General features: G+C 46.5%; 1 protein-coding gene across 3 annotated transcripts in view; it reads right to left on the bottom strand.

Annotated features, from left to right (window-relative positions):
* Positions 1–14427, bottom strand: part of CDH20 (cadherin 20) — a 142682-nt gene that overhangs the window by 34853 nt on the left and 93402 nt on the right. For all 3 annotated transcript variants that reach the window (XM_066992514.1, XM_048076110.2, XM_013187420.3), the window contains one exon: positions 2496–2863. In XM_066992514.1, coding sequence (XP_066848615.1) covers positions 2496–2738 — 243 coding nt within the window. In that variant the 5' untranslated portion in view covers positions 2739–2863. The remainder of the gene's footprint in view (positions 1–2495; positions 2864–14427) is intronic.

Below are 14427 nucleotides of genomic sequence, written 5' to 3'. Positions count from 1 at the left end.
GCTACTCTCTTACGGGAAGCCTTCAGAGTATGAAATAAATATAACTGGATCAACGCCGTATACTGTTTCCTTCTGACACGGGCTGGAGAAAGCAGACAGACAACAGCAAGGCCCAGCTAGCAGGACGTTGCAGGGTGCTGTGGGTGTTACGGGTTAGGGGAGGCTCTGCCTGTCCAGCAGGAGACTCAGGGTGGTTTCAAGGGCTGGTGCTTGCACTGAGGCTGTGGGCCTGAGGTCCTTCTGCATAGCTCCGCGCGAGCTATTTCTGAGCCTGCCTTGGGGGACTTGGGCTGAAAAATTTCTGTCCTGCCAGAACAATTAATTCAGCGCACAGCCTATTCCCTGCTGACCCCTTTCCTAAGGATCCCTAAGGAACAGGCAGCATGGATGCAGCAAGGATGATGGCCTGTGGTAGGCTGCAGCTTCTTCCGAGGCCTGCGCCTTCAGCTGCTTGGCAAGAGGGGAGGCCTTTCCCTCCCGGCAGCCACCACCCTTCAACACACCGCTCCCCTGGCTGCTCTGTGCCCAGCTTAGGGATGGGAGAGGATATCTGAGCCCCAAAGGCCCATTTTGGCAGCACGATTCCCGGGTGGTGGGTCTACATGGAGCAGACGTAGGAGGCCTACGGAGCAGCCAGCAGCTCACAAGTGTGTGGGGGTTAATTGGCCCTGTTAACCCTGAGAGATAATGAGCCCTTCTTGCCCCTGTGCCAACCCAGCTGTGGTGTAGGCCATCCTGGAGAGAGAGAGCTCACTCAGGGCGGCTTGGCCCTTTGTGTAGTGGACCTAGAGCATGAAGAGTCATCACTGCTTCCCCCAGTTCCCCAGTTCGTCAGAGCTCAGTGGGAGCAAGCTCAGGAGCACTGCTGTCTGCGCCAAGTTTTTGTGCTCCTAATGACACAAGTCTAAAGAAAAGATGATTTGGCTTCTTCCAGTACTTGCTGTAGCTAAAATTCAGCTCACAGTGTGAGTCTGGATTTGTTTCAGATGAAATTGAGTATGTGAAATAATATGTTTGGCCATTGTTCCAAAGCTGTGAATTGCATGAAAATAAATATTAATTTCTTTAATCAATAGAGATATCATGAGCAGAAAAGCTAGGTACAGAGATGAATGAAGACTGATGTGGTCTCATTTGATGGCAATCACTAATAATACCACTGCTATGAGAGGAAGGAAGGAGAGCACATCTTGCTGTCAGTCACACAGAATAAATCAGGAGGAGGTCCTCTGAAGCCAGTGGATTCATTTTGATTTATACTGGTGTGACTGAGGGCACAGTTTAGCTCTTTGTGGGTGTAAAACCATAAATACAAGTCCAAAATTGGCCTCTGGATTTGTAATACTTTTTTTTTTTTTTCTTTCCCTGCAGATGGATAGCTTGGAAGGAAAAAAAGATCTGTGATCATATAAAAATAAGCAATGAAACCTGAAGGAATTGTTTTTTGACGTAATTTCTTAGTTCTTAATCTGTAATATCTACCTGTATTGTAGTCTGTGTTTATCATCTAGACATGTAAAATCATAACTGTGTTGTTCAAACACTTAACTACACTAACCGTCCCCCTCCCACTTTTCCCACATTTGTCACCTCCGTTTTAACTAGACGCAAACGTAGTGCTGCCAATAAGTCTTTGAATAGCAGGTCAATATGTTAAACAGTTCAGAGTCTTTACAAATGTTGGGAAAGCAGAATAAGGAGGATGGATATAGTGAAGTAGACTGTGATGGCAGACACTACTAAGCCTGATTTCCATCAGCTTGTATCTCAAGGAGCTACAGAAAAGTGAATGCAAAGTACTACCAGGTAGATGGGGTAAGTTTAGCAATCCATTTTGCAAATATCTGTAGTGATGTATGGATTCTTAGTGTGTAAGGGATCTGAAAATTTGGCTCTGCCAATTGGATTTAATAAGCTGTCCTTCTATCTTTCTATATTTGGAGCAACTTCTCTGTAGTCCACAGAATTAACCTGGGGTCAAGCTGTGGTTAGCAAGGAGATATTCTGACCCTAGAGATCTGCAGAAAACAAAACCTGAAATGTCAGTTTTCATGAGATACTGGCTATTTCATTTGACTGTGAATTTCATCTTCCAGCTGACTTGATCACAGACAGAAGCATGATCACAAATGCTTCCTTTCTTTCCTAATCCTCCTATGTCAATATAACCTTGCTTTGTCTTGACATTGCAAGAGTCCCTGGAAAGATCACTGCAGATTTTCTAACACTACCTCAATTACAGCTGATGATGGTAACAGAAGATCTCTTTGAAATAGGCAAATATATTGACAGCACCTTTAAACAGAAATTCCTCACAACTGAAGGCGACACTGGTCAAAAGCTCTTGGGAGCTGAAGTGAAATTAATGTGGGTGGATTCACTGCCAGAAAGAAGGTAGAGACAAGGCACTTAGAGAAACTTCCCATGTTTTGCCACAGTCTGCAGGTACACAGAAGCATACACTGTGCCAGATATCCTCCTGGTGCAGCTCTTACCTTCCCAACGTACAGAGGGTCGGTTCCTGTGTACTCCTCCAGAACGAAGAACTGGTTCCACACCCAGCTCCTCTTCATACGCTGATGGAGCTTGTCTGACAGGTTGTCTTCTGGCCCTTCAGTGAGTGGCCTGGCACTTCCTGACAGCACAGTTGTAGTAAGGTCCATCAGTCCCCACAAATACAAGGAGACTCCAAGTCCAAGCAAGTTCTTTGCATTTCTCATTCTACCTGAAGTCCACATCTGTGTACTAGGGTTGACTTAGCAGTCAAAGCACAGTATCTTAGGTCCTGTGAGAAGAAAGTAGGTCCTTTTTGTAGTCCTTTGAAATGTCCAAGAGAGTTCCTGGTTCTGGGAACGACAGCCTCCTGTAAAGTTAAAGGAAATTCATAGGAGGATGTTTTTTTCCCCAAGGAAAAAAGAGTTTCCTCGATAGGCAAATGTGCTATAAAATATTTAATCTTCAATATAAAAATATAATAACAGGATGCACAAATTCTGAAGCTAGAAATACTATTACCATATAAGCTGCAGAACTGGAACCTCAGATACAAGAATTGCCAGGGCTTAGTCAATAAGTAAGAGCGCTCTACTTTGCTAACTTAGCTGTAGTGTTGCTTTATAGTATTGATTGGCATGAGTTAAGTGCGTACTCTTTAGAAATATTTATGACCAGAAGTCATTAGAGAATATTTAAAAACTGTTCACTCTGGAAATTTATAATAGCTAGTGAACACTTTTTGGCAACTGGCTTTTTCTTTTTGTTTAGAAACCAGGGCATTGTCATTACACACACGTGCACGCAAACATGTCTACTTAAATACACATATTGCTACATTGCAAACCTTGAATTTCATTTCTAGCAGCTGCAAGTTATTTCAGTTTTTAATTATTCTTTAAACCTCCCCTGTTTCTTGAATTCAGTTTTCACACTCTGCTGCCTCCTCTCTGAGGAGCTGATTGCTGCTACAAATCCAACATTTCTGGAATTTGAATGGTCAGTTAATCATTTTATAACCCACAAAAGGTTTCAGAGTGCTGACGGTCACATGCTATTGTGTGATATGTCCAACCAAGTCAAGCTAACACATTTTTCCTCCGCAAGCCTGAAAGACCTGTTTAGGCTGAGGAATGCTGACCTCTATCAGAGGACACTTTCTCATCAGTCTAGGATCTTTTGTTGTCATGAAGTCACATTAGTTGGTGACCTCACTCCAGGCTATGGATTGGAGCAACCCTTTCCTTCACCATTTTCCTGGGTTTAATGATGTGATGCTGCACTCAAGCTACTCTGCCAAAACACTCCATACATCCTCTGTGGGCCCAGTGTTTTTGCTCGGCTCTCAATTCTCTTCGAGACAAATGGACTCATTAGGAAAGGCATATTGGGCTCTGAGGCTTAAGCGAGTAGTATAATTTCATTTTACTGCCATTCTATAGTTAAGTCTTTAGGCTTAATTAATTGTTTTATCCTGTGGAAATAAAAAGCAGTAGGAGACATCTGTCAAATATTCCTAATTGAAATTCATGAAAGATTTCAGAATCTTAAAAAGTATTTTAAACATTTGCACAATAATATTTTGAAGTGAAGACTGAGACAGTACAATGCTCTCAACAGAGAAGAAGAGAGTGTTAGAAAATCCCCCAGCATCCAAGCTGATATAACTGGAGGCCTGGGACCCTTAGAAATCTACTGAAACAGCAATTCAGAATTTAATTCAGAAGTTCACTGAAGTCTGAAAAAGGCAGCTTAAGTCTGGAGTAAACGTCCACAAGGGAAGTAAACCCAAAATAACTATCTTAGACTGATTTCTGTACACAACCATGTTTCCAAGTATGAAGTCCAGAAGGAATATGATTACACAGTGCTGCTAGTAGTGAAGCATAAAAAACAACTAGCATACTCTTATCTTGAAAAGTTTAAAAGGTTAGGCACAAGAAAGAAAGGACAAACTACGACCACAACCACAGAACACGGTAGATCTCTCCTAAGCACAGCAATTTACAGAACTGCTAGTTCTTTAGATATGGGCTACATAATATGCTAGGGTTTACTGTCTGAAAAGCCAAAGAATGTGGATTTATCTAAGCAGTACAGGCCTAGAAGGACAACCGTAATCTCTGTGTGTCTGTCACTTCATGAAGAAGCTGGCAGTTCTGTGAGAGAGACAGGGACAAGGCTCAGCTTGCTGGCTGCCCACCATCCAAGGAGTCCAAAGGCAGCGCATGGAGTGCTTACCTCTCTGCACTGCAAGTCCTTAGCTCCCAATAGCCAAAATACAGTTACACTTGGGGAAAGGAGGCTGAAGTCCATATCATATAATAGGTACATACACCTTGCTCTTAGCATGTTGTCAACAGCAAGTTTTTCTCAGCAAAGACATTATTGATAGTCAGTGTTTTACTGGTGAATAAAGGTGGGGAGAAGCCTCCCACCACCACTGTCCACAATCTGAGGGAACCCATCACTGCCTCCACCGTGTGACAGGAAGGGAGAGCAGAGGCTGGCAGGGGCTAAAGGTCCCACCTTGAGTTTTTACTTTAAGAAGTTCCATCTCCTGCATGTCAGTTATATTTTTGTCTGTACGACCAAAGAAGTGACACTACATGATGAACCAATTCCTGTGGCAATGAGAATCATGTTTATAGGTGAATGCCCAAACCATGAATTCAGAACTAATGGTGCTAGGTGTCTCCTGCAATTAAATTTGACCAACAAGGGTCAATAGCTCTCAGTCAAGGTAATATTGAGATATGGATAAATAAACTCACAGAACTTCCTATTCCCAGTGCAATTCACAGATTCACAGATTTCTCTAGGTTGGAAGAGACCTCAAGATCATCGAGTCCAACCTCCGACCTAACACTAAGTACTCCACTAAACCATATCCCTAAGCTCTACATCTAAACGTCTTTTAAAGACCTCCAGGGATGGTGACTCCACCACCTCCCTGGGCAGCCCGTTCCAATGCTTAATAACCCTTTCGGTAATGAAGTACTTCCTAACATCCAACCTAAAACTCCCCTGTCGCAACTTTAGCCCATTCCCCCTCGTCCTGTCACTAGGCACGTGGGAGAATAGACCAACCCCCACCTCTCTACAGCCTCCTTTCAGGTAACTGTAGAGAGCGATGAGGTCGCCCCTGAGCCTCCTCTTCTCCAGGCTGAACAAGCCCAGCTCCCTCAGCCGCTCCTCATAAGACTTGTTCTCCAGACCCCTCACCAGCTTGGTCGCCCTTCTCTGGACTCGCTCGAGCACGTCCATGTCCTTCCTGTAGCGAGGGGCCCAAAACTGAACACAGTACTCGAGGTGCGGCCTCACCAGAGCCGAGTACAGGGGCACAATCACTTCCCTCGACCTGCTGGCCACACTGCTTCTTATACAGGCCAGGATGCCATTGGCCTTCTTGGCCACCTGAGCACACTGCTGGCTCATATTCAGCCGACTATCCACCAATACTCCCAGGTCCTTCTCGGCCAGGCAGCTTTCTAGCCACTCATCTCCCAGCCTGTAGCTCTGCTTGGGGTTGTTGCAGCCCAGGTGCAGGACCCGGCACTTGGCCTTGTTGAACTTCATGCAGTTGACCTCAGCCCATCGCTCCAGCCTATCCAGATCCTCCTGCAGAGCCTTCCTGCCCTCGAGCAGATCGACACACGCACTTAGCTTGGTGTCATCTGCAAACTTACTGAGGGTGCACTGGACGCCCTCATCCAGATCATCAATAAAGATATTAAAGAGGACCGGCCCCAGTACCGAGCCCTGGGGGACTCCACTAGTGACCGGCCTCCAACCAGATTTGACTCCATTCACCACAACTCTCTGGGCCCGGCCATCCAGCCAGTTTCTAACCCAGCGAAGCGTACGCCAGTCCAAGCCCCGAGCAGCCAGTTTCTTGAGGAGAATGTTGTGGGGAACGGTGTCAAAAGCCTTACTGAGGTCAAGGTAGACCACGTCCACAGCCTTTCCCTCATCCACCAAGCGCGTCACTTGGTCATAGAAGGAGATCAGGTTCGTCAAGCAGGACCTGCCTTTCATAAACCCATGCTGACTGGGCCTGATCGCCTGCTTGCCCTGCAAGTGCCGCGTGATGACCCTCAAGATAATCTGCTCCATGAGCTTCCCCGGCACTGAGGTCAAACTGACAGGCCTATAGTTCCCCGGGTCTGCCCTCCGGCCCTTCTTATAGATGGGCGTCACATTGGCTAGCCGCCAGTCAACCGGGACCTCCCCCGATAGCCAGGACTGCCGATAAATGATGGAAAGCGGCTCGGCCAGCTCCTCCGCCAGTTCTCTCAGTACCCTTGGGTGGATCCCATCCGGCCCCATCGACTTGCGCACATCCAAGCTCCGTAGTAGGTCGCCAACCATTTCCTCATGGATAGCGAAGGCCACATCCTGCTCCCCATCCCCTTCTACCAGCTCAGGGCACTGGGTGTCCGGAGAACAACCGGTATTGCCACTAAAGACTGAGGCAAAGGCGGCATTAAGCACCTCAGCCTTTTCCTCATCCTTAGTAACTAGGTTTCCCCTCGCATCCAGTAAAGGATGGAGATTCTCCCTAGTCCTCCGTTTCGCGTTGATGTATTTGTAAAAGGATTTTTTGTTGTCTTTAACGGCAGTAGCCAGATTGAGCTCCAGATGAGCTTTGGCCTTTCTAATTTTCTCCCTGCACAGCCTCGCTACATCCTTGTAGTCCTCCTCAGTGGCCCGCCCTTTTTTCCAAAGATTATAAACCCTCTTTTTTCTGCTAAGCTCCAGCCGCAACTCTCTGTTGAGCCAGGCCGGTCTTCTTCCACGCCGGCTCATCTTTGGGCACGTGGGGACGGACCGCTCCTGTGCCATCACGATTTCCTTCTTGAGGAGCGCCCAGCCTTCCTGGACTCCTCTGCCCTTCAGAACCGCCTCCCAAGGGACTCGGCCAACCAGTGTCCTGAGCAGCTCAAGGTCAGCCCTCCGGAAGTCCAAGACAGCAGTTTTACTGGTCCCCTTCCTGGCCTCGCCAAGAATAGAGAACTCTACCATTTCGTGGTCACTCTGCCCCAGACAGCTTCCGACCACCACATCTCCCACCAGTCCTTCTCTGTTTGTGAAGAGAAGGTCTAGCGGGGCACCACCCCTGGTAGGTTCACTGACCAGCTGCGTCAGGAAGCTATCTCCCACGCTCTCCAGAAACCTCCTAGACTGCTTTCTCTGTGCCGTGTTGTGTTTCCAGGATATGTCCGGGAAGTTGAAGTCCCCCACGAGGACAAGCGCCGACGATTTTGCAACTTCTGTAAGTTGCCTATAAAACTCCTCATCCGTCTCCTCATCCTGGTTCGGCGGTCTATAACAGACCCCCACCAGGATGCTAGCCTTGCCGGCCTTCCCGCGGATCCTAACCCACAGGGATTCAACCTTATCATTCCCAGCCTGGAGTTCCACAACATCAAAAGATTCTCTAATGTAGAGAGCCACGCCACCACCCCCTCTGTGCTGCCTGTCCCTCCTGAAGAGCCGATAGCCAGGCATTGCAGCACTCCAGTTGTGGGAGCGGTCCCACCACGTCTCCGTGATGGCAACCAAGTCGTAGCCTGCCTGCTGCACAATGGCTTCCAGCTCCTCCTGTTTGTTACCCATGCTGCGTGCATTAGTGTAGATGCACTTCAGCTGGGCCATCGCCTTCTTCCCCGGCCTAGCCATTGTTTCCCCCAGCACAGCTCCAACAAGCCTTGTTTGAGCCCCGTCCCCCTTCTTACCTAGTTTAAAGCTCTCTCTATGAGCCCCGCCAGCTCCTGGCCTAGGATCCGTTTTCCCCTTGGAGATAGAGACCCGTCTGGGGCCATCAGGCCGGGTGCCGAGTAAAGCTCCCCATGGTGAAAAAACCCAAAATTTCTATGCTGGCACCAGCCTCTGAGCCACCTATTAACCACATGAGCTTTCCGTGTCCTCTCCGTGCCTCTCCCTTCCCCCGTAGGGATAGACGAAAACACCACCTGCACTCCCGCTCCCTCCACCAATCGTCCCAGCCCCCTATAGTCCTGTTTGATAGCCTTGAGGCTTCTCTTTTCAACATCATCGCTGCCAGCCTGGACTATCAAAAGCGGGTAATAGTCAGAGGGGCGAACCAGGTTTGGAAGCTTCCTGGTAACGTCTCTGACCCTGGCCCCAGGGAGGCAGCAGACTTCCCTACGTGTGGGGTCAGGCCGACAAATAGGGCCCTCCGTTCCCCTGAGGAGGGAGTCGCCTACAACAATCACCCTTCTTTCTTTCTTGGTGGAGGCAGTCCTGAGGCGTGGAGTCAACTTCCTCACCTCAGGCATCCTCCCGGGTAGGCTTCCTACCTCATCCTCACCCACGGGTCTCTCGAGCTCCAGGGCCTCAAACCTATTGTTCAAGGGCACCTGGGAAGGCGGCGCCGGCAGGGGAGGGCATCTCCTGCGAGGTCGAGCAGGGACCTGTCTCCATTCCTCCTCAACTCGCAGGTCCCCTCCCTCTGCCCGATGGCAACAGGGCAGGGGGTCCACCCCCCTTTGGGGCGTCTCACCCTGGTCCCTCTCCCTCCGGTCCTGCAGGGAGTCGCTCCACCAGTCTATCTCCCGCTCGCACTCCCTGATATCCCTCAGCCTCTGCACCTCTTCCTTGAGTTCCGCCACCATGCGGACCAGGTCGTCCACCTGCTCGCACCTCACGCGAGCAGTCTCCCTGCCTCCCGCCGATGGCAGCAAGAGGCTCATACACTCCCCGCATCCGGAGACCTGAACTGCCGCATGTTTGGACGGGCAGTCGGTCTGGGTGTGCACTGACTTCCTAGAGAAGGCACCGTGCCTGGTGGAGACCATTGTAGCCCAGCTGACAGGAGAGTGCCGTTAGAGGAATTGTCCCTATGGGCGGGTGTGAGCGCTCCGCCCTGCCTGCACCAACTGCCTCGCTAACTGCCGCGTCACTCCCACCGCGTCGCTCCCTGTTTGCCGGCCCTGTTCGCCGCGCTCCTGGTCGCTCGCGCTCCCTAAGGGCTGCCTTTGAACGGCCGGGGGGAGGAGCTGTCGCTGACGCTGCTGGCTCCGCCTACGCCTCGTCAGCCTCCCTCACGAGGGCTGCCGGTGCCTGGCGGCTCCCTCACGTAGGCTCGATGCCCGAAAAGTAGCCCTGCCTGTCCCGATCCCGCGCTCCGCTGCAGCACGCGTCTGCCCCGGAGCCGGTCGCCTCGGCAAGCCTCGGCAATCCTACTTAAAGTACGGTGACTATTAGGAAACTTACCATAATGCAATAAAAAATTTTGTAGAAGGATGTTCCTTCCCTGAATAATGGTAGTTTCTCAATTTAATGCCAGCCCACAGTGATATGGTCATATATTTTTATAGGCAGGGAAGATCACAGCAGAGATGAGGTGGCGCAGATTGTTTGTGTGTTTGGTGTGCTAGTACCAGAGTTTCTGGTTGTCTCATTCCTTTCCAAAACTTGAACAAGCAGGCTCCAAGTTGTCACATTTTCCTTCTTGCCTAAAGGCAAATTACTACTATTAATAACAGTGTTTAATCACAAATAGTTCCTCTATCTCTGAAATTGAAAGAGAATTACCTTTTTTTTTTTTTTTTTTTCCTGTCTCAGGTTTTCAGCTCATATTAAAAGAATGAAAATGACTTTTGTGAACTTCTGGCCTGTGGTGCTGTTAATCTCTTTGGGGCTCCTTTTCCTCAGCTTCACCTACCGTTGGCCCCTGGATGTGCAAGGGGTACTATTTCTCTAGCAAGGTATTTCTCAGTAGCATAAAAGGCACTGATGTACAGGTAGGGTTTGAACTGTGTGTTAGTACAAGAGATAGCTGAGGTACAGTTAAGGTCATGGAAGACAGGGTCCTTCAGAGGACTTGTGCAGATGGCTGCTTCACCAGCTGAGTGTGATGGATGAGGATGGGGTCACTTGGACTGTAGATACAACAGTTGGTGAGGATGATGGCCATATGCTTTGAATGTGCTAACTTGGTGGGGTCTCTAGCTTTAAGTAAACCTTGGAGTTTTTTGCCACAGATGGATGACACAAGCATTGAGGCAGAGTCTGTGCTGCCCCAGGCTGGGTAGTTCTTTGCAGGGGGATCAGGAGGACTGGTCATACAGCAAGGCACTTGTTGGCATGACTGAGTGAGACCTCTAACGTTCTCTTAATTCAAGTTGTTTCCTGGAACCCTCCAAAACAGGTTCTGAAGAATATCTGTGGATATCTGCAAAGATGGAATTGATATTGTCATATGACTCTTTGTCATATGAAATACGTTATAGACACTCATGTTTCACGGCTCAGAATGGGGATGGGCAAAGGATTTTAAAGCAGTAAAGGGAGGGATATGTTGTTTTGCTTGTTCACACACACACACAAAAGCTAAGCTATTAAGCCTAAGAAGATTGCATGGCCACAGCCCGCACAGGGTATTTTATTTTTCAAGAAAAATTGAAGTGTGTTTCAGAACCTGGTTTGTTACCCACAGCTGAGTACCCCATTATAATAAGCTTAGCTGCATCTGTGCAGTTTAGATCCCTGACCCAAAGGGAACACCTTTCTTGGCCCTGCTTTTGTGATGAATATTTGATTACTAGCTCAGTTGTTTAGGTTACTTTTTTCCTGCTCTTGCCTTGCAGATGTTGCTGAAAATCTTTTTTCTTGCCACTCAACAGTAACAAATATGGCTTTTGGCTTCATAAAGACCCGTGAAGACCTAATTGAACCCTGTGCAACTGGTGGCCTATACACAACCCAAAGGAGACATCTAATTGTTCTACACAAAAGAGTCACAATAATGCACTTTCCACTGTTGAAAATACAAATTTCTCTCTCAGCACATACTATGCAAGTAAAATAGGCATATTCCAAATGTAAGCTCCTGTTCATGCTCCATTTTTAAAGACTCCCCCACTCCCCCTCCCCTCCATATTTGTACAGTAATTAAATTATTCTTAATTTAATATCTAATTCTGGTCAAAGATGAAAAGGAAAAAGAAATATCTGCCAGAACCGACTTCTAGCATTTCTTGCATGTGACCCATTTATCATGTTGATTCTGAAGAGAACAGCACTCCCGAAGAAATGATAAAAATATTAATAGTTTGGATGACCATGTGGGCATGCAGAGAGTTCCACTGGGATTGACATGCATTGTGCTTAATACATATTTACATAAATGCCAAGGATTTTATAGTCAAAAAGCTGATACTTGAAAAGGTTTATACACATGCTTAGTGCATTTGTCATTTTGAGCAAGTGGTATCCCAGCAAGTCAGTGGACTATTTGCATTCATAAAATTAATTACATGCTTGCATCTTTTGTCCTTGGTCCTTCCAATGGATTTTGTTGTGTGGACCCTGCACTCATGTAGAATGCTACAGAGTTTACTGGATCCCATGCGGGTACATTGCCGGAGCAGAGGCAATTGACTTACAGGAGACATATTACATTGAAAAAAGTGGGGTAGAAAGAGGCAATCACTTTCAAATTCAGTCCCCAACTTTCTCTGTACATAAATGCACAAATATGTGTGATAAATTTTCTCTGTACATAAATGCATGTGATATTTTTAATATATATATAAATGTTTCTTAGCAGCATATATATACTGCACTAAGAATATGTTAATGGAAAATGATTTTTGTGCTTAATGACACCTTTAAAAAGCGCCCCCCCCCTATTTTGTCAAAAGAAACCAAACTACTTGGTAATAAACCCAGTAGGGAGGAACTGAAGTTGAATGAAAAGAATCTCCAAGTGTGATATTTGCTTAGTTCCTTGAATTTCTTGTGATATTTTGAACCCAAGGTGGGAGTGTAAGTACTGTGTATTTTATTTTCCCTCATTGAATGAATTATTCTTTTAGGTTTTTCCAGATTACGTCTTAGGTTTTTGTACCCTTACTTGCTCACAGCTTTGTCATAAGATGCCTTTGCAACAACCCTACAGGAGTGCCAGCCATTAAGAAGTGTAGGCTGTGTTCTGCACTAGGCAGACCACCTGCAAAAGGTGCCTAACAGCAGCCTCCAAGGCCACTCTCCTCCACACAGCCAGGATCTAAAATCTCTTGGGCAATTTTTGTAATCCTGGTCTCATTTGAGAGATCTAATGCTTTCAATACCTGAGTTATGTACCTCTAAACAGGCTGATTACAGTCCTAAATGAATTTGTACTACTTTCAGAACTGCATATGTTTTATCTCTGTCCCAGACCAGTCCTACTGTTATTATTACCTATCATATTTACTGGGCAAATTCAAATTAAAAATAAAAATCTAGAGGAGTTCGTTACTGAAAATAGACTAGGCCTGAACATGTATTTTTATTTTTACCTCTTTTTACTGAGATCTTCATAAATACAACAAAACTTGACAACATACCATATGGTGCATAAACTTTAACTCACAATACAATCCATTGTCATAAAATTACATCCACAGACCAGTCAACAGTCTCTCCTGGGACACATCAGTGAACTCATTTTACTCAAGATCTGAAGTCCTTCAAAGCCACAGAGTGCATGCAGAGCAAAAATTCCCACAGAGTGACAGAGGGAGTCCCATCTTATAAATCCCAGCCCTATCATTACAGGCTCATAAAAAGACCAAAAAGAATGAAACATGCACACAATCACAAAGTAAACATTTTCAAATAAAATGATGCTGGTAACTTAAATCAGGTGAGGATCTGATCCCCAGCTTCTTCTCAATGGGAGGTACTGTAAATGCTACATTAAAAAAAGCAGGACAGAAGGAAGAGGAGGTTTCAAAAGCTCCACGCTGGTCTAACTGACTCTGCTGAAGTCAGCCTCAGCAGGAACTAATGAGGCATCACAAGTACATTAGGAAATCCAAACAAATGCCAGATAAGACAACCCCAGTCCAATCAAGGACATACAAAAATATATAAAAATGGTACTAATTAAACTATCATTTTGAAAGGAAAACTCTTTAGTTTTCACAGACTTCTGACTACTTTTGCCATCCTGTCAAGAAAAAAAAACACATATACAGGCAACCCTGAGTTGTTACTTGATGGTCACATAAACTGTGACAATCCTCTCAAACAGGTAGCATTTAAAAAAAATACAAACCTCCTCCTCGCCCTCAAAATGTGACCTTTCTTGTTTGCTATGCAACTGTACCAGAAGCCTTTGCTCAGACCTGTCCCAAGCCTTCCAAGCAATGTAAGCAAAATCTGTTGTTTCCTGCCACAGAGCGAGAGGGCTGGGTGGGGATGGTGGAATCTCCTGTGCTATCAAAAAGGAAGAAGTATGGGTTAGGTGTGGTGTGAAGAGCTGGTGCCTGTTAGAGAACCAGGGCTTCTGTGAAGGCCATGAGAAAATAAGATCGTAGTGCTGGGTTAGTCTGCCCTCCCCTGTGAATGCTGCAGTGCCCTCCTGAGCTCGGAGAGGCCAGCAGGGATATAGCCCACTGATACATCCCGGTGTCCTAGCCTGTGGGGTACTTATGGCCAGAACAGGATCTACTCAAAACCGTGACAATCCTCTTGGAGAAAAACAAACCCAAAACCTAAAAAACTAGTTCCTTCCTTCTTTCTTTATTTTATTTTATTTTAATTTATATTAATTTTATTTTATTTTCATTTGCTTCCTTCTGCCAATGTCCCTCCACTCTTCCAGTTCCTGAGCAGATGCCTAACCCGATCCCTCTCATTCCCCTGCAATGGGGTAAAACCCATTGCTGTCATAGGCACTTGGAACACATTTTGAACCTGAAGTGTCCCTGCCTGTGCTGCATGGTGTCTATGGAAGCAGACCATGTCCTTTAGCTACTAAATATTGCACTTTGGGTATGCTAGTCCTCAGAATATGACAGATTTCCATGTAGCAATGAAAACCGGACTCTTTCTTTTCCCACAGCTGCTGGATAGATAATAAGGCTCACTGATATCCCCTAAGTACCAAAGATGGAAGAAGTGTTATCTCATATCTGG

The sequence above is a fragment of the Anser cygnoides genome, chromosome 2 (genome assembly GCF_040182565.1).
Source record: "Anser cygnoides isolate HZ-2024a breed goose chromosome 2, Taihu_goose_T2T_genome, whole genome shotgun sequence".
NCBI classification, from domain to species: Eukaryota; Metazoa; Chordata; class Aves; order Anseriformes; family Anatidae; genus Anser; species Anser cygnoides.
This window is presented reverse-complemented; position numbering and strand designations above follow the sequence as displayed.